Consider the following 18,538-nt stretch of genomic DNA (forward strand, 5'->3'; position numbering starts at 1 on the left):
CAACAACGTTGCAGCTGAGCTGCATGGAAGAGTCGCTATATTTTCGTTATCATTATTCGAGATATGGACTGCCATCCAGTAAAACCATCCGACTCGGTATAGGGATCACTGCATTGGCCAATTTTGAAACCAACTCGAATTTCACCTGATGGAATGTTCTCACAGTAACCTTCAATTTGAGTGGGACGGTCAATGAGGGTAATCGAACTGATAGAAAGTACACCGTCGATTGCCGCAGGTTCAGTGCACTCTTGATCGTTAATTAGTACATATAAATCAACATGACTATATCTATACTGTACGCTAGCAAAGAAATTAATTAAACTGGCCACACACTGCACATTTGATCAATTATTTTGTTTCGTCGTTCCACCATAGTTATCTCAGTTTTCATGGTGGAGAATTTCGATGGATATGCTTTTCTCACTCATTTCTTCTAGATTGAGTACGATGTCCTTGAATGTCGGTCTGCAGTTTACGTTGCCTGACCAACAAGCTTTCATCAATTGAATATAGTCGTTTTGGTCATTTTCTGGAACGGTCGGTCTCGTTCCATTCATAATGGCTGTCATCAGGTGATCACAAATTTGATCGTAATATGGAATCTTTCGCGAACAAATTTCCCACATCACAATGCCAAAGCTAAACAACGAAAAAGGTGAATTGAGACTGACGTATATATGGATGTATCTATACAATAGCAATAATGTAAACGTCTGCTTAAAATTTTAAATATCATTATAATTATTAACTTTACCTATGTAATATTAGAAAAAGAAATTATTAAAATTAGAAAATTTCTAAGGCATATTGCTGTTAAGATTTGCTGCCATAAATATTTAATAATTGGCTATATATCAATTTTAAAGTTTAGATTCAATGCTAAGGCAAGCACTTGACACTTATAAATCCCTAAATTGACATCAAAGATTTCTTATATTGTACAATTGTTGGTTACAAACTTGACTGTCTTAAACGGCCACATAAATTTAATTATTAGATACTCATCCCCGCCCGCGCCGAGTTTTAAAGCTCGAATTTACACATTCTATTACTTGGTTTGGTCTCATTCCACGCGGAAGGTCTGGAATTATAGCAGAATGTCGCAGAAACGGTGCATATTTGTGATCGCTCGAATACGTTACGATTGTCGAAATTCAAACATTAGAAGGAATGAATGAATGGCTGACATTAATCTCAATGGATCCAGCTGTCAATTAAGCTGTCAATCTTAATTGATGTGTACGTCAATCTACTTCTGTATTGGTATTATAGTTATATATTACCTGTAAACATCAGCTGGTGTTCCATATCCCGATCCTCGCCATATCTCTGGAGCACACCAAAACGGCGTTCCAACACCAGATGATAAGTGATATTCTGGGCGAAGTAAAGGAGCTGTTAGATCAAGAAATCCTTCTCCCCTCACAGCCTCTTGGTTAACTCCTTCGTCCCGTACTAGTCGCGCTGTTCCAAAATCTGCCACTTTTACGACCCATCTAGTGCTCACCAAAAGATTAGCACTTTTTAGATCACGATGGATTCGAGGTGGACGTTGGCTGTGCAGGAACCTCATTCCTTTCGCAGCGTCTATAGCAAATCTCAATTTCATGTTGTCGTCTAGGACGATCTCTTGATTGCTCAATATTTTCGTCAGTGATCCGCGAGGCATGTACTCTACCACAAGGAAAGGACAATCGTCGTCGTGGTGACGACCTGCTCCAAGAAACCAGACGATATTGGGATGTCTGATTGTCTTCATCACTTCTATCTCACGTGCAAACTCTAGATAAAGGCGGTTGATTGGTAGATGTTCTTTTTGTAATTTTTTGACGGCTACAACTATTTCTCTGTATTCTGCCTCGTATACCTCACCGTAGACACCCGGATAATCTTTGTCAATTCTCTTTCGTAGTTTTACTTCTCTAGAATTAATAGTCCAAGTATTGTTAAGTTGAGCAATCTCATTATTCTGATATGTTACTATCATTTGTCTTCGGTTTATTTCGCTGTCTTTTATTCTCACCACGGAATTATGCTCTTTCTTAGCTTTTCTAGACTTTGCCATCAAAACAACGACAAGCACGATAAGTAATATTCCGACTAAAAACCCGATTGCCGCAATATAGTAGGCTGGTACAGTGCACAGTCCCTCGTTGTCTTTTGTAAATCCAAAATGGCAAGTACAAGAGGGAGCGGGTCCCTGCAATGCGACCGTACACGTTCCGTAATGACAATAATTAGGAGAACATTGACTGCAGTTGCTTCGACTCGTTGATCCTGTAGATGGTGTCATCAGTTTATTAGGACATTTAGAACACGTCGAGTTAGACGAAGAAGAATAGTAGCCTAGAAGACAATCAGTGCACAAGTGTTTGCTTAGATCAGTAGTCATAGTCCCAGTCGGACATGCTGTCCTGTAGAAGGAAAACCCTAGCCAGTCGCCAGGCATTTGTCCGGCAACGAGGGATTCGTGCGGCAGCCCACCAAACGACATTAACACGTCATTCCATAGAAGACTCGAAGATGCAATTACCGCGCTGTAATGCATCGTTTGAGCTGTCAGTCGAAACCAGGCACTGACCACGGTGTTGTATAGCCACACACCAGTGGCATCTACGTCGAAAGGACATTCGTACTGTGAGAGATAAGTATCAAGATTCAACTTCAATGCTATGTGACCAAAGCATCCATCTGTTACCATCATGTTTTTTCCAAAAACAAACGCCTTAGGAAAACAGAAGCGTCCAGGACTCGTGTTACTATAAGGAACGTTTCTCCACGTGCATCCACTGCTGCACGACAAATTGTACGTCCATAGATTATCTGAACACTTGCCAAATAGAGTAACAACAGAAGATTTGTTCTTAAACATTTCATCCAATCTCATAATAGTTTCTGATCCACCATACATGTACAGAATGTTGTCGATAGCCACCACAGATGTCCCGTATGATGCGTTAGAACCGGACGAACTGATTAGACGCCAGTGGGAGTCTCTTTCCTGAGCTGACAAATCAAGACTGCTAGTATTCGTCGGACTAACAGTAAACATCCAAAGATCGTAAAAACATCTTGTCCCTGGTATTGCATCCTTGAGTTCAAATACAAGTCCACCATAAACTACCATTGTGTCGTAACTTATAGCCGTAGCAGAGTGGAATATTCGGCCTGGTGGCTGTGCGCTTTTCGTTGCGTACTTTATCCACACCCTTACGTCATTATAATAACCCCACGTTTCAGTCTGCGGTAAAAATGATTTTACTAATGATTCAAAACGCTTTAGTGTCGGTTTGACTCCTCCGTACACAACTAAAATCGATTCGGCAAGAACGATTCCTGTAGCTGCAACCGCGTAACTAGGTCCTGGTTGAACCTCTACCGACCATCTTCTCGTATTTAGATCTAACCGATACAACTGATTAGCTACATTTGATTTGGCGACGTAGAGTCCCGTCAAAGAGCGACCAGTCAGAATTATCTCGCTCTGGTGCGTCATTAGTCCTGCTACCGTAAATACTTTACCATAGAGAGGATTTATTGCGCGGACCGTCTGCTCTGACAAGTGCCAGGAACCGTTAGATAGAATCTTTAGCCGCCACATCCAGTTGTCACTTGCACCAAGAACAAGACATGGTATACCAAACGCCAGAATTTCACTCCCTACTTTTGCAATTGCTACAGACTTTTCTTTAAAATTTGGAATTACTTTGCTACCATATTGCTTAGGACGAAACCACTGCTCTTGTATCAGATCAAACACGAGAAGTGGTTTCGAGCAACAGAGAACTAGAAAATGACGTGACCGACCGCTTGTCAAGTACACGCCTTTCCCTGGTATGGACGACCGTTTGTTCGTGATGTTGCCACGTCTACTCCAATCTTCGTCGACGTCGTTTATGCTGAATGACCAAATTTCCCAAATTTGGTTTTTGACGCCTTGGAACGAGGTGCCAGAAAGGTAGACCATAGTCTTGTTGAAAACAGAAACTAGTTTAGGATGACGAAGTTTCGGTGGTTTTGGTCTTTCTGTAAATTTGATCCACTCGTACTGTCGATGATCATCATCCTTGCAGCTTAACAGCCAAAGATCATCGAGACCGTTACTCTTTGATCCCCACGTTTGGTCGTATTTGGCAAATCCGCTGTAAACGAGCATCGCTTCTTTACAAGTGCATGAACTATTTTCATGGTGTACGACTGTAGCCGCGTGTTGACATCGTGGAGTGACGTAGCTGTCATTGTTAGATGCATGAATACTGACATTGACAAGACTCCACCGTTTCTGCATCATATCAAACATCCACGTTTCGTTGCTACACTTTCGATTTCTCGAGGGATCCGAAAGAGGAAAACCTCCAAACGTCAGGACTCGGTTTCCACAAAGAGTCACCAGCGCATGATTTGCTATTGCTGGAGGTCCATCGTCTTGATCTATAGCCTCCCACGAGTTGGAATGCAAGTCGTATATCCACGTCGTACTCTCTAGAGGATTGCTCTCACCTCCATACATCAACATCATTTCTCTTGAAGTGCCGTCCGGTTTTTTGTCAACGATTGCAGTTGCTGCTGCGTACTGTTTACCTGCGGGACTGTTTCTGCTCCAACTATAGAATGAATGCCAGCGATTTGCTTCATACTTTTCCCAAGATGATTTACACGTTTCTTTGCCATACGAATCGACTTGGTTGTCCGTCAGACGATGTATAAAGGCAAGAGCCAGAGCAAAATATAGCCGTAAGATCGCAAACATTAGTGCAAGTAAGAGCCACGGGATACTTTTAAGCACACGTGAAGGGTGGTGCAAATGTAAGCATTGATGCGGATAGAGATCATTTTGTATTAATGATCATGAAATTAGACGCATTGCTTCATTATGAACTGCGTGATTTGTGTCAGTTGACCAATTTCGTAGTTCAATTGTGGGGTTCATTACGTATTTTTAGATAAGATGAAGTGATGAAAGGGAACAGAAACAATTGTAGATCGTATACTCGTGCATGCAATGCGCAAACTGATAAAACAGTTTCTACGTATTGAAAAGTGAACTTACCAAATCCCCTTCTTTCTAAAGACTGACATACGCACGTCTTTCTGTTCCTGTTACCTCTAAAGTTTACTCATCAGTCTCAGCTAAACAATGACAAGCAACGTAACTATTGAACAAACTCTTTACTAGCATATTGTTTAGCAAGTAGCATTTATCGACAGGTCAAAGTTCAACGTTAGTGCATGTACGCACATAGGCTATAGAAAAATATAATTGTGTTGTAAAGTTTTCTAATGCACTCAATAGTACATTTATAAATATGCTTTTCGTGTTTCATACTTTGTATTGTCACTTGCTTAATTAACTTTTCTATCAGAAATTGAAAACGATGAATGGAAGTAAGCGCATGCGCAGACTCGACTACTAGCTGTACCTGAACGTTATATTCTTACTGTCGCCGTTCAGCTTTCTACTAGATGTCCGCAATTATGAAATTCTCTCTATATAGTATACATTAATACTAGCTGTTCCTAGATACGAACACAATCAAGACCGATCGGAAAAGGCGGTACCACACCAAAGGATGTAGGGAAAGAAGCTCATCTAAAAGCTGAAATCTACACACCGTCTCGGGACAAGGCTATACCCCTGATCTAAAGACTTGAGCCTCTCCCACCCCTGCGTTCCCCGCCTACGTCGCTCTGACGAAGAGGAGAGACTGGTACCGAACCACCTTTTCCCGTGCAATTAAGTCTACTAGATATTTACGTCACTAGCAGCCAGTGGGCCGTCTTATGGCTGCTATCGCTAGACTAAAAATAAAAATTTTAAAAATTTTGTAATGGTTGGAGGAGTTGTGAACGTCGCATTCACTTACTACAGACAACTGTAAGACATCTTGTCATGATACAAGCGGCGACTACTAGGCACCGGCGTAGAGCATAGTCCTCAAGTTTGAAAGGACTGATGATGATCAATCCCATTGCAAACCCACACCCCATATTTTTCTTTTTACTAGGACAGCATGGATCCAAACGTCAATTATTGCCTGGAAAATGTGGTGGCCATCACATGTCACGACGTTTTTCGATACTATCAGCCTTCAAAATACTGAAATACTGTTGATGTGTAAGCTGACTGTTTGGTGACCTGAGAGAAACATTACGCTTCTACTTGACACACCTACAAAGTTTGGAGAGACTTCGGCCTCCTCTTCCCGGCCACCCCTTCCCCGACTCTATCTATGGCAGTGCCGGAGTCGTTTATGTATTATATAACCCTGCCTGTCAGAAGTATGCAAAGATTGTACATTAGACACATCTTCAAAGTAAATTGCACCGGAAAGAGGCGGTTACCGATTCTGTACCCTAACGTACATGCGGAGAACAGTAGAGGCGAGAAAGAGACTGACCCGAGTCTACTAGTCGACTATAGGCAGCACCAGTAAGTTTATATAGCTCCTACTTTTTCATTTCCAATGCTAGAGAGGGTAATTACTACTTGGCCTGACGCCTAGAAATCTTCAGACGCAGCAATAATCTACCAATATCAAATTCCAATAGTCTACATACCAGGTGTAGTCTACTAACTTATCATCAGAACGCCGCTATTTCGTTGGAGTCCTCTTGTTGTTTGCTTTACTAGACGGACAACCTAATTCACTTAGTTAACTTAATTAATGTATATACTGTTGTATTCACGTGATTACCTTGCCTGGCTTCTGTGCACGCACCGTCATTTCCTGTCTCCGTTCAGACACGTGCTACACTATCACTGCAGAGATGAAGTACGAGAGCATAGATGAAGAACCTGCCGCTCGCCCCGACGTAGACTACCATTTCTGGTCGGCCGTGGCTGTTGTTGAAGTATTCCTCTTTCTCATCGTTCTGCCTCTGCTGCTCGTCTACACCATCTATTTTCATGACGGTTTCGCGTGGGAGGCTCATAACACGTACCTGACGATTTTCAACGTGCATCCCTTGTGCATGGTGCTTGGCTTCGTCGTCCTCTACTCACAAGGTGTGTCTGCATGTTGTTTCTGACGGCTTTCATACCTTTCTGTCATCGATACACTTGGTCACCTAGCGCCGGCTACATTATTAGTCTCTCACATTGAATGTTTGGAGCACGCCGCTGCGTTTGTGTACTGTGCTAGCGACACCCTTGAAGTAGTGGATGCTACGTCATTCTACCTAGCAGCGGGCGGCCACACCTGTGTACACGGGGTAGTGTAGCCTCGCGTCCGCAGACACCTGCAGCGTCTCTCACGTAGCTCTTTTCCCCGTTCAGGAGTCTTGCCTATACTGCGGGCGTAAAGGGACTAGTAATTAGACCGTTGGTCTACCGTTCGAAAGCGTAACAAGTAGACTACTGATTCTAATTGTCATCTGTCAGCCGTTTAATTGAGCTGTGATAGACAGTTGTACTTGAGCCCTAGATCAAGGTACATTGTGCGCGGTTTCTTTTCGCATGGTTTCTAAACTGGGGTTCAACCTCGAGGTCAACACTTATGTTATAGAATCGAGAAGGCCACACCTACTAGATTGCTGGCATGACCCACTTATTTCGACTCAGAGCTTGAAGCTTACAACACTAACTAACTGGTGTGTGTGTGTGTGTGTGTGTGTGTGTGTGTGTGTGTGTGTGTGTGTGTGTGTGTGTGTGTGTGTGTGTGTGTGTGTGTGTGTGTGTGTGTGTGTGTGTGTGTGTGTGTACATAGACAGAGCATGTGTTCACTTAGACACAAGTTTACCAGTTGCTTTGTATCCATTGGCAGTGCTACATACTCGTACGCAATAATTTTATTTACAACTGATAAATTAACATGCATTGCTTGTCAGGTGCTTTGGTTTATCGTGTGTTGCGTAAACTGCCGAAGATGGTTGTGAAGCTTATTCATGCAGCGATTATGCTGAGTGTCGTGGTGTGTACTGTAGTCGGTCTTTTAGCTGTCTTCACACTCCACAACGACAACAACATTGCGAATCTATACTCACTACACAGCTGGATGGGACTGACGACGGTCATTTTGTTTGGATGTCAGGTGATGTTGTTTGTGATGTGTAGTTTAGTTAATCTTCAATAATTATGTGTGGACTGCATGCATGGTGTTGTTTAGAATTGATCGTGCATTTAGTACATACAGCAGCACCTACCGTACAGACAACAGTAGTCTACCTACCATACATACAGCATACAGTACCTACTACACATACAGCAGTACCTACTGTACATACAGCAGCAGCACCTATCATACATACAGCAGTACCTACCGTACAGACAGCAGTATTATACCTACAATGCATACAGCATACAGTACTTATCACACATACAGCAGTACCTACCATACATACAGCAGTACCTACCATACATACAGTAGCACCTATCATACATACAGCAGTATCTACTTTACAGACAGCAGTAGTCTACCTACCACACATACAGCATACAGTACTTACCACACATACAGCAGTACCTACCATACCTACAGCAGTGCCTACCATACATACAACAGTACCTACCACACATACAGCAGTACCTACCATACATACAGCAGTACTGTACCTAGCTACTATACATACAGCAGTACGTGTACCACACATACAGCAGTATGTACCATACATACAGCAGTACCTACCATACATACAGCAGTACGTACCATACAGTGTTCTCGCCAGTACCGTCAGTACCGTCATTTTGATGGTTGGGGCAAGGAAGGGATGTTTGGAGAGGGGAAAACAGCAATTATTGACCGTTGGGAAGAAAATTGGAAACCCTTAGCATGCTTATAGGGTGGGATCACTGATCTAGCTAAAGATGTTAGTGGTCTTGATGGTCCCAAAGTTGCTACAGAACAATACATATTCTAATGTCAAGCATCTGGAGAGTGCATTGTCTCTTTGTTGGTGTTTGAGGTGAATTCCTGTTGATCTTTCACACAAAGAAGTGCTAATGAGACTGTGGTTACAGCAGGTGTTCTACTAATTGCTGTTTATCTTCAATTCATGTTTTGTACACCCTTACTCTTTTAGGTCAGCTCATAATATTCCAGTTTTAAGTCTACTTGTCATTGTAATAATCTACTGTATGATCTGTCTGTCTGTCTGTCTATGTTTAATGAGCTTTTTAACAAGATCTGAGTGACAATTATATTGAATAGTCTACCAATCATGCAGTAACTTTAAGACTTTACATTTTGTTACAGTTAGCTAACCGCCCTATTTAAAATTGTGGTTTATGTCTATCACATTTGATTTTGCCTCATCTATACGTAGGATATCTACTACTACTAATATACATACATCTGACTCTAATACAAGTAGGGAACAGATAAAGCAATTTTATGATGTCATTACCAAATATGTCAACGTCCAACATTTGATGATGTCATTAATTGACGTCATTATATTTAATGACGTCATATTGACGGTTAGCAAAAAACCTTGCTAGAATGCTACCATACATCTACAGCAGTACCTACCACACATACAGCAGTACGTGTACCTGCCACACACATCAGTCCTACCATACATACAGCAGTACCTTAGTCCTACCACACATACAGCAATACCTAACACACATACAGCAGTGCCTAACACACATACAGCAGTACGTACCACACCACTTTCATTTTAGACTCAAGTCTCTGTCCTTGTGTGTTTGCATTGTTATATCTTTTGCAAGGTAAAGTACATTAAATTGTATAGCATAGACTGGTGTAGAAAATTTTTGAAAGTTGCATGGACCAAACATTACAATGTTGTGCAACATAATAATGCTTTAATTTACCGTGTAATTAGAACCTGCTTGGTTCACTTTGTCGGGCAGTGATGGCCAGTGAAAGCGATGGTGGTAATAGTGAAACGTACTGATTGTGCCATGAAGTAGTGGTACGTGCATGGCCTCGACAACGTGTAAAAGCCAGATATTGATTGATTGATTGATTGATTGATTGATTGATTGATCGATTGATTGAGCGATTGACTGATCAATTGATTGTTTGATTGATTGATATTCTGCTATCACCCTAGCATAATCTAGAGTACTTCTAGTCTGTACAGAGCTGAATACCATCAGATACTGTTTGTGCTGTGCTACCGCTGTGCCATTATATATTATCAATGAATCGCAGTGCTATCACAAAACTGCATGAACAATGTTTGATGCATCCTACCACAGTATGTCAATTTAGTTAGGCACACTTGTAACTGTATACATATGTATAGCGGCTTGTGAGAGCAAAATATTCTATCAGTCTATTACTGAGATTCCTTTAGTATTTTTTGAGGCGTCTAAATTATAGCTTTTATGGTGTATTGCATTTGGGAATAACATAGTGAGGCAGGAAAATTATTGGGGGCATAACCCAATTTCGTCTCCAATGTATGCTTCCTACTACATATATTAGGGGTTTCCCCAGGAATTAATAACAGCGCGACATTTTATTAATATTAATTAGCCACCGAGATCTTATCTTAAACAGAAGAAGTAACTTTAATTAATTAATGATTGTCAGACTTATTGGTGTTGCCACTGACATAAATGTCATGATAGCGTGGTAGGAACACATGCCACATGGATAGTCACCAGGTCAAGGTGATATGCATTACTGTCTTTTAGCACAACACAACAAATTCATAGGAGCGTCTGGTGGGTACAGATCTTTGCTAACAGTATCCACCCTAAAGCCACTGTAGGATATGGAAGACATGTCACACCTGCTTGAAGACCTGAACTGATTGGAATGCTGTTAGAGTATGAACTTATCATGGGATGTACTGTTGTAGTCAGAGGTGATAAGAGATCTTGTACAGCTTACTATCCATACTAGTAGTCCTGTGAGTAAATACTGTGAAATTTTGTATTGTTATTCCAGTTGAGTGGTTACACTCTGTAAATCGATCTGTTAGGGTACACTAAACAAGAATAATAAAGACCTCACATAGTAAACAGTTACCTCAAATGAGGGTTGACAATGAAAGCAAAAGTTACTTGACTACACAACAGGTAATTATCTGCCCAAATCTACTTGACGGCAGACAAGCACCTAGGACGCATTTCCACTAGTGCCTAAACCGGTTTAACAAGTGGTTTAAGCTAAACTGGTTTAAGAATTGACCTGTTTCCACCTGCACTAAACCAGTTATGTGTTAAACCTAAACCTATTTCTTAAACCTACTTCGAAGTAGGTTTAGCAAAGTGGTTTAGGTTTAACTGTCACGTGACGGTAGCGCGCTTGTTTAGATGGCTTCTGACAACGCTGTTTTGATGATATTGACTATTTTGTCGGGATAGGATTGCCCTAGAAGATGTAAGGGTCTTTAGCTAGGGGAAAGAAATCAGCAGCTACGGAGAGAGAGAGAAGACGGTGTCCTTGGTCATCCTCATGCAAATTCCTACTAGCAGATGCTGAATCAGTAACAACCAACAGTTGCCCTGACTCGGTGACAGACCAGCCCAATACTTCAAATTAATGCGTTCTTAGACGGTTTGTTTAGCACATCCCGGATGTGCAAGTTCCTAATGGAAACAGTCGCTTTCTTGAACTGGTTTAGTTTTAAACTCATTTAAGCTAAACTAGTTTAAGGTGCAGCTAGTGGAAACAGGGCCCTAGTTATCTACAGGATTATGTGTACAAGGTCGCGTTGAAGAAATGTCAGTACAAAGCTGTGGGTGTGGTGAGCTGGGACTAATGTCAGGCCAACGCGTGACAGACTTGTAACCCTGCAGATAATTGGATGCTGCTCAGCTGTCAAGTAATTACGCTTTGGGCAGATAAATTACGGGCTGTGCCGTCAAGTAACTTTTGGCATTCCTTATCAACCATCTTTTGAGATACAGTCATCACATCATTTGAGATACAGTCATCACCATAGCGCCATCACCACAGCGCCATCACCACAGCGCCATCACCACAGCGCCATCACCACAGCGCCATCACCACAGCGCCATCACCACAGCGCCATCACCACAGCGCAGCGCCGCGCCTCGCGCCTATAGGGAAACCTCTGATATATGTGTAGACATTTGCAATTGGACTTGTTTCTTCGGACAGGATCCCTTTATGATAATGTGTACTACACATTACAGGAACAGAAAGCTCTAAACGGTGTCTTTCAATTACATATTCTCTAAACTGTCTGTGTTGATGAAGTTGATCGCCTGTATTTTATGACTCTAAATTTACTATTAATTCCTGATTTAGTTAACATTGTGAATGTGCTAAAGTGCATGTAATGTTAGTGTAGTTATCAATCAATAAATGTGTCACAATTGCTCACAAATTAAAAGTATATGACACAATATAGGGATCCGGTCAGACTGGTTAACATATATGGAAGCATTTTGTTGTAAGTATATAATGCTGTATTGAATTCAGTCCACAAAGCATGACGTGTTGTCATGACTCACACCACAGTTGTAGGCTAGCTGGTGCCCAGTCTTCCTCCACGCTAGGTTGCTGCACCACGCCCTAAGGCCAACCACATGGACCTATACACACGTGACAGCTAGCGCACATGGTGTAGCAACCTAGTGCGGAGGAGGACTGGGCACCAGTCTACCACAGTTGACCTAGTACAGCTTCCATGCACAATTTGTATGTTTAATCAATAAGCTTTACTAACAAATAGACCAAACCTATGACAATACCATATTTCTTTGATTAAACGCCGCCCTTGAATAAACGCCGTCTCATTTAAAGGCCCCTTAAACGCCCCAGCCGAGAGTAAAGACAATATATAAACACCGCGTTCGAATAAACGCCGCATTTCAATGAATTCCCGTGCAACCAGCAAGATTTGTTGATCTAAGTTTGACGGAAAAATCATAGGACATCTTGGGAGGCATACGTGAGGCAAGCGTTTCTAGATTACCGCATTCTGTTTCACCACATGACGTCCCAGTATGGTAAATCTTGTTCTCTTGAACAGGTGTCAAGCCTACAGCGTTTACAGGTACACACTTAGAGCACGGACAGAGACCTTTAACTAATAAACGCCGCCCTCATTTAAACGCCATCGTTGTAACGTTACCTAAAAATAAACCCCTGCGACGTCTAATGGAAGAAATACCGTCTTACTCTTCATTCATTATTCACAGTAGCTGAAATACGTTTGTGTATGCTGGTGATGTGCCGTACAAGTGTACTGGCAACTAAAGTTTGCCATTTCAACTGTCTTCTTGCTTTCAGCTCTTGGCTGGCTTGATGATTTTCTTGCTGCCATTTCCATGTATTACACATGGTCAACGTGAAATTGCAAAGCTATGGCATCATAAACTTGGATTTATGATCTACATTCTTGCTGCGCTAACTGTTCTGTCTGGACTGCAAGAGAAAGCTGGATTCGGTCTAGGAAAGTGAGAATATATATGAGTATTTTCCTGAGGTAATTTTTAAAAATAGAATCTTGTATGTTAGACACAACTGTAAAGTGAGGTTTGCAAATGGTACTTGTCATATCGAGTATGCTTATGAGGACAAGAGACCGGAGGGAATCGTCTTGAATCTCATAGGGCTTTTTGTTGGTCTGTCGATGGTTGGTGTGGTGGCTATTGTGACAGAAACTGACTGGAGGAGACATTCAGAGGACTGAAGGTGAACTTGTGATGTAATGCTATACATGTAATGCTATACATGTAATGCTGTACATGTAATGCTAGACATGTGATGCTAGACATGTGATGCTATACATGTGATGCTATACATGTGATGCTATACATGTGATGCTATACATGTAATGCTATACATGTGATACTATACATGTAATAGTATACACTGATGTTGCCACATTGTTTATACTGGTCCGAATGCATAGTTTATTTTCTAGTATTTGATTTTACACTTGACGTCAAATTTTAGTACTGGAATCAGATCTATTTATTGTGTGTGTGTGTGTGTGTGTGTGTGTGTGTGTGTGTGTGTGTGTGTGTGTTTGTGTGGCACGGTGGAGCAGATGGTAAAGCGTTGGTGATGACATCCGGGATCTTGTATTCCGTGATGAGGGTTGAAGGTTCGATCCTGGTGGAGGCGACACTGTCGCAGTTTCCTAGAGCAAGAAACTGACCCACACTTTCTTCTCTCGACTCAGGAGTATAAATGAGTACCTGGTCGGTCATTGACTGGGGTGAACAAGACCGCTGGCTTTGCAGCAACATCATGCAGCAGACAGGTACGTGTGGGCCTTGGTGTCCAGTCCCAGAGCTGCGCTATTGTCAGTGCCCCGGGATGACTCTGGCCAAGCTCCAGGTGGATTGTAGCGCTGGCCCCAAGACTCCACGTAGCGTATGGAGGCCCTGTCTCTAGTGGCAGGGGAGCTATCTCCGCAACTAACCTCAAGGTCGACGTCAAAAGACATGGAGGGCTTAACATTTGTTCGTGTGTGTGTGTGTGTGTGTGTGTGTGTGTGTGTGTGTGTGTGTGTCTGTGTGTGTGTGTGTCTGTGTCTGTGTCTGTGTGTCTGTGTGTCTGTGTGTTGCAAGAATACACAGTATTCTTGCAAACTGATCTCCATAATTTTTGTGTGCTTTTAATTAGTTTTTATTGATCATTCTACTACTGTGAGTCTCAGAATATAGTAGTGGTTACTGGACGTTGTGATATAAGAGATGCTCTACTATGCTACTGTATGCTAGCCTAGGGTCTGTATGCTATTGTATTCTAGGGTGTGGTGTAGTGTGCACTTGGTGTGGTGTGGGTGGTGTGCTGTGTTGTGGCGTGGCATGGCGTGGTCTGGTCTGGTCTGGTCTGGTCTGGTCTGGTCTGGTCTGGTAGAGTGTAGTGTACATATTGTGGTGGTGTGTGGCATGTGGTGTGGTGTGGTGTGGTGTGGTGTGATGTGGTGGTGTGTGATGTGGTGGTGTGGTGAGTGGTGTGGTGTGGTGAGTGGTGTGGTGTGGTGAGTGTTGTGGTGTGGTGAGTGGAGTGGTGTGGTGTGGTGTAGCATGTGGTGTGTGGTGTTGTCTGGTGTGGTGTGGTGTTGTCTGGTGTGATGTGATGTGGCGTGGTGTGGCGTGGCGTGGTCTGGTGAGGTGATGTGTAGTGTCGGTGGTGTGGTGGTGTGGTGGTGTGGCGTGGTGGTGTATGTGGTGGTGTGGCATGGTGGTGTGATGTGGTGTGTGGTGGTGTGGTGTGGTATGCTCTGCTGTGGCATGGTGTAATGTGGTGAGTTGTGTAGTGTGATGTGGTTGCGTGTAGTGTGATGTGGTTGCGTGTGGTGGTGTGGTGTGATGTGGCGTGGTGTGCTCTGCTGTGGTATGGTGTAATGTGGTGCGTAGTGTGGAATGGTGCATGGTTGTGTGTGTTGTGGTGTGGTGTGCTCTGGTGTGGTGTGTGGTTGTGCGTGGTGTGATGTGCTCTGCTGTGCTGTGGTGTAGTGTGGTTGGTGGTATGGTGTGGTGTGTGGTTTTGTGTGGTGTGTGGTGTGAGGTGTGGTGTTGTGTAGTTACAGGTGGTGTGATCTGGTCTGGTCTGGTCTTGTGAGGTGTAGTGTATGGTGTGGTGTGGTGTGTGCGGTGGTTTTGGTGTGTGGGGTGGTTTTGGTGTGTAGTGTGATGTGGTTAGGAGTGGTGTGGTCTGGTAAGGTGTAGTGTAGTGTGGTGGTGTGGTCTGGTCTTGTCTGGTGAGGTGTAGTGTAGTCTGTTGGTGAGGTGTAATGTGTGTGGTGTGGTGTGGTGTGGTGATGTGTGGTGTGCTGTGGTGTGGTATGGTGTGATGTAGTTTGGTATGATTGCTTGTGGTGTGGTGTGTGGTGGGGTGTCGCGCTTGGTATGGTGTGGTGTGGTGTGGTGTCGCTTGGTGAGTGGTTGTGTGTGGTTGTGTGTGGTGTGGTGTATTTTGGTGTGGTGTGCTGTGTGGTCTGGTGTGGTTTGGTGTGGTCTGGTGAGGTGTAGAGTTGGTGTGGTGTGTGGTGTGTTGTGTGGTGTGGTGTAGTGTGGTGTTTGATGTGGTGTGGTGTAGTGTGGTGTTTGATGTGGTGTGGTGTGGTGTGGTGTGGTGTGGTTAGGTGTGGTGTTGTGTGGTGTGGTGTGGTGTGGTGGTGTGGTTCATGTTGGAGGTATGCATAATGGTATGGTATGGTAGATAAGTATGGCATGGTATTGTATGGTATCATTTTGTATGGGATAGTATGGTATGGTATGATACCGTGTGTGTACTGTATGGTATGATATGGTATAGTAAGGTGTATACAATGGTGTGGTATGCTATGCTATATGCTTGATGTGCTACAGTATGGCCTGATATCATATGGTATCACTGTTTATCTTTAGCGTCATTGTGTATACATCTGTCTAATTACATGTGTGTATTTATCTATCTACAATACTGTACGATCATATGTGTTACCTGATGTGCAGTAGTGCTGTATTGTGTCCAAAAACTGAGATAATTAAATCCCCATACAAAAGCCAACTTTGTATTTGTATAGAAGCCGCGTTCTCAAATAAAAACCTCAATGTCGTCTCTGGCACATGTACAGTAGCCATTTCTGAATACCGGCCGAGGGTTGTAAATGGCATGCGTAGTTTCATCCGGCCAATCATCCACGTGTACAATTTGCACGTGTTGGTCACGCTTTTCTGCTCTCCTCCTTCTTGTTCCATTGCCCTAGTTTCCAATGCCAACAGACAGCACAGCCAAAAGGAACCGGTACCGTTATGTTCAAGCTGGCTGCATGCTGTTGGGGGGGCACGAAAGCCATGCAGTTCTATAATATCACAGCTTTGAATGCGCATTCAGTAGATGAAAGCATAGTGGTCAGGGTTAGTTTTGCGGTATCTTACTGTTGCTGTTGTAGCTGCATGTTGTGTAATACTGAACATCGTTCTGTACAATATTTGGTGCCAGTCAGATTTTGAATTCATTGTGAAATTAGGTGTGGTGTGTGTGTGGTGTGTGTGTGTGTGTGTGTGTGTGTGTGTGTGTGTTTGTGTGTGTGTGTGTGTGTGTGTGTGTGTGTGTGTGTGTGTTTGTGTGTGTGTGTGTGTGTGTGTGTGTGTGTGTGTGTTTGTGTGTGTGTACGTGGAGTACAAAGTGACTGGTAAGGGGCCGGTCGTTATTGAGTGACCGGGAGGCTGGGAAAATTTGCCGAGGTCCACATAGTTTGATATGTGACCCCTGCAAAATATGCCTGCTAAAAACTTCTGGTCCTACTGTCTGTCGGTTAACTTTAGATGACCCCCATAGATGTGCATATAGATGCAGTATATATACTCATATATGTATGTACAATAAAAGGCAGTCTGTTTCAGGGTTAAATTCAAGTGTGGGCTAGGTAAGATTTCTAAGAGTGGTCATTTCCATGCAACCCGCTGACAAAATAAGTAAAACAAGAACTCCCGCTTTCAGTGATGCAAGTGTGCAAATCCCTTAGAAATAAAGATACTGTTCTTGCATACAATTCTATAGTCTAGATACAGATAAAAATCCTGGAAAATTATGACCCCAACAGAAGATAAGCCAAATGCTTATGGCCCCTACAAATCACTGAATTTCAAACTTATGACCCCTATAGCAACTTTGTCAGCCCCCCCCCGGACACCTAATAATGACCGGGGGCCCTATTGACAAACTGTTGTTGCATAGAATCTTCTGTCAAATTTAAAAGCCTGTCCTGCTGAATAGAAGTCTGCTGGCAAACTCGGGTTTGCAGAAATAGATCTTGCTTTTAATCCGCAATATTGCAGTTTCACATCTGTCTCAATCACTGTAATAATTATATATTTAGATATATTTTTGGCACTTAACTAAACGAATCGATTTAGCTTATATGTCGTATCCTGATTCTTCTATTGTCACTAGAGTAACTCTCCTGTCTGTGCTATTTAGGTTGGACGAGAAAAGACGGAAATTGCAAGATTCTAAGTGTGGGGATTCTTCAGATTTCGCGTATTAGAGTTAGGTTAGTCTAGAAATTAGATGTATAGCGCAGCTGCATGGCAGAAATATATGACCGCAGGAAAAACGACACTTAAATGCGTCCTACTGCGCGAGGCAAACGTGCATGATTCCACATAGTGTATTATAAGGTGTCATTGACCCGAGGCGCGCGTTCGCGAAGGCTACAGTAGCGTTTCAGTAGACGGACGAACGGCCAATTGGAATGCAGCGCATGCGCTTATCGCGTGCCAGGCGATGTGATGATGTCTTTGCATGCTGTCAAGAGGCATGGAATAGCTATATATAGCGAATGTCGACAATCCCACGTGCCCGGCAATGTGTCCAGCCCCCCCAACCCCCTCTTCATGTTAGCGCACTGTACATCTGGCAGTCTGGTCGCGCGTTGTCTTTCTTGCGTGTGAAGTAGCTGTCCGTGTTGTTGCCAGCCAAAATCAGTCGTAGCAACCGAGGGTTTAGCACTTTAGTGCTTGTTCATTAACACCAGTAATAACAATGAGTATACACATGTGCTGCATTCCAATTGGCCGGCCGTTGGTTCATTCGTCCTTCTACAGCGGTAGTACTGTAACCCTAGCGCATGCGCACCTTTAGTTAATAATACTTGCGTCTGGCAACACACACACACACACACACACACACACACACACACA

The 18,538-nt window shown here is 43.0% G+C and overlaps 3 protein-coding genes across 3 annotated transcripts; 2 read left to right on the forward strand and 1 right to left on the reverse strand.

Annotated features, from left to right (window-relative positions):
* Nucleotides 1–246: 246 nt before the first annotated feature.
* On the reverse strand, nt 247–2,433 carry LOC134190024 (probable serine/threonine-protein kinase drkA). The gene is made up of 2 exons (XM_062658435.1): nt 1,287–2,433; nt 247–642 (listed from the first exon to the last, which is right to left on the reverse strand). Exons 1-2 carry the CDS (start codon nt 2,393–2,395, stop codon nt 384–386), a joined length of 1,368 nt encoding a protein of 455 aa, XP_062514419.1. The 5' UTR covers nt 2,396–2,433; the 3' UTR covers nt 247–383.
* Nucleotides 2,434–6,734: 4,301 nt separating this feature from the next.
* LOC134189724 (lysosomal membrane ascorbate-dependent ferrireductase CYB561A3-like) lies at nt 6,735–17,957 on the forward strand. The gene is made up of 5 exons (XM_062658087.1): nt 6,735–7,009; nt 7,831–8,033; nt 13,182–13,348; nt 13,410–13,586; nt 17,817–17,957. The coding sequence occupies exons 1-4, from the start codon at nt 6,772–6,774 to the stop codon at nt 13,582–13,584; spliced, it is 783 nt and encodes a 260-aa protein (XP_062514071.1). The 5' UTR covers nt 6,735–6,771; the 3' UTR covers nt 13,585–13,586; nt 17,817–17,957.
* On the forward strand, nt 14,597–16,258 carry LOC134190284 (uncharacterized). Its single transcript, XM_062658737.1, has 13 exons — nt 14,597–14,614; nt 14,665–14,718; nt 14,763–14,814; nt 14,892–14,920; nt 15,031–15,122; nt 15,186–15,311; nt 15,365–15,385; nt 15,433–15,493; nt 15,552–15,566; nt 15,621–15,632; nt 15,708–15,869; nt 16,045–16,056; nt 16,220–16,258. Exons 1-13 carry the CDS (start codon nt 14,597–14,599, stop codon nt 16,256–16,258), a joined length of 693 nt encoding a protein of 230 aa, XP_062514721.1.
* Nucleotides 17,958–18,538: the final 581 nt, after the last annotated feature.

Source organism: Corticium candelabrum, chromosome 14 (assembly GCF_963422355.1).
Source record: "Corticium candelabrum chromosome 14, ooCorCand1.1, whole genome shotgun sequence".
In the NCBI taxonomy this organism is placed as follows: Eukaryota; Metazoa; Porifera; class Homoscleromorpha; order Homosclerophorida; family Plakinidae; genus Corticium; species Corticium candelabrum.

Bases quoted from the DNA above. Each gene is read 5' to 3' on its own strand.
- LOC134190024 (XM_062658435.1), bottom strand. From the start codon at position 2,395: ATGACTACTGATCTAAGCAAACACTTGTGCACTGATTGTCTTCTAGGC. The intron at 643-1,286 runs GTAATATATAAC...TTCGTTGTTTAG, and splicing joins ACACCAGCTGATGTTTACAG to CTTTGGCATTGTGATGTGGG.
- LOC134189724 (XM_062658087.1), top strand. From the start codon at position 6,772: ATGAAGTACGAGAGCATAGATGAAGAACCTGCCGCTCGCCCCGACGTA. The intron at 7,010-7,830 runs GTGTGTCTGCAT...ATTGCTTGTCAG, and splicing joins CGTCGTCCTCTACTCACAAG to GTGCTTTGGTTTATCGTGTG. The intron at 8,034-13,181 runs GTGATGTTGTTT...TCTTGCTTTCAG, and splicing joins TCATTTTGTTTGGATGTCAG to CTCTTGGCTGGCTTGATGAT.
- LOC134190284 (XM_062658737.1), top strand. The intron at 15,312-15,364 runs GTGTGGTGTGTG...GCTGTGGTGTAG, and splicing joins TTGTGGTGTGGTGTGCTCTG to TGTGGTTGGTGGTATGGTGT. The intron at 15,386-15,432 runs GTGTGTGGTTTT...GGTGTTGTGTAG, and splicing joins GTGGTTGGTGGTATGGTGTG to TTACAGGTGGTGTGATCTGG.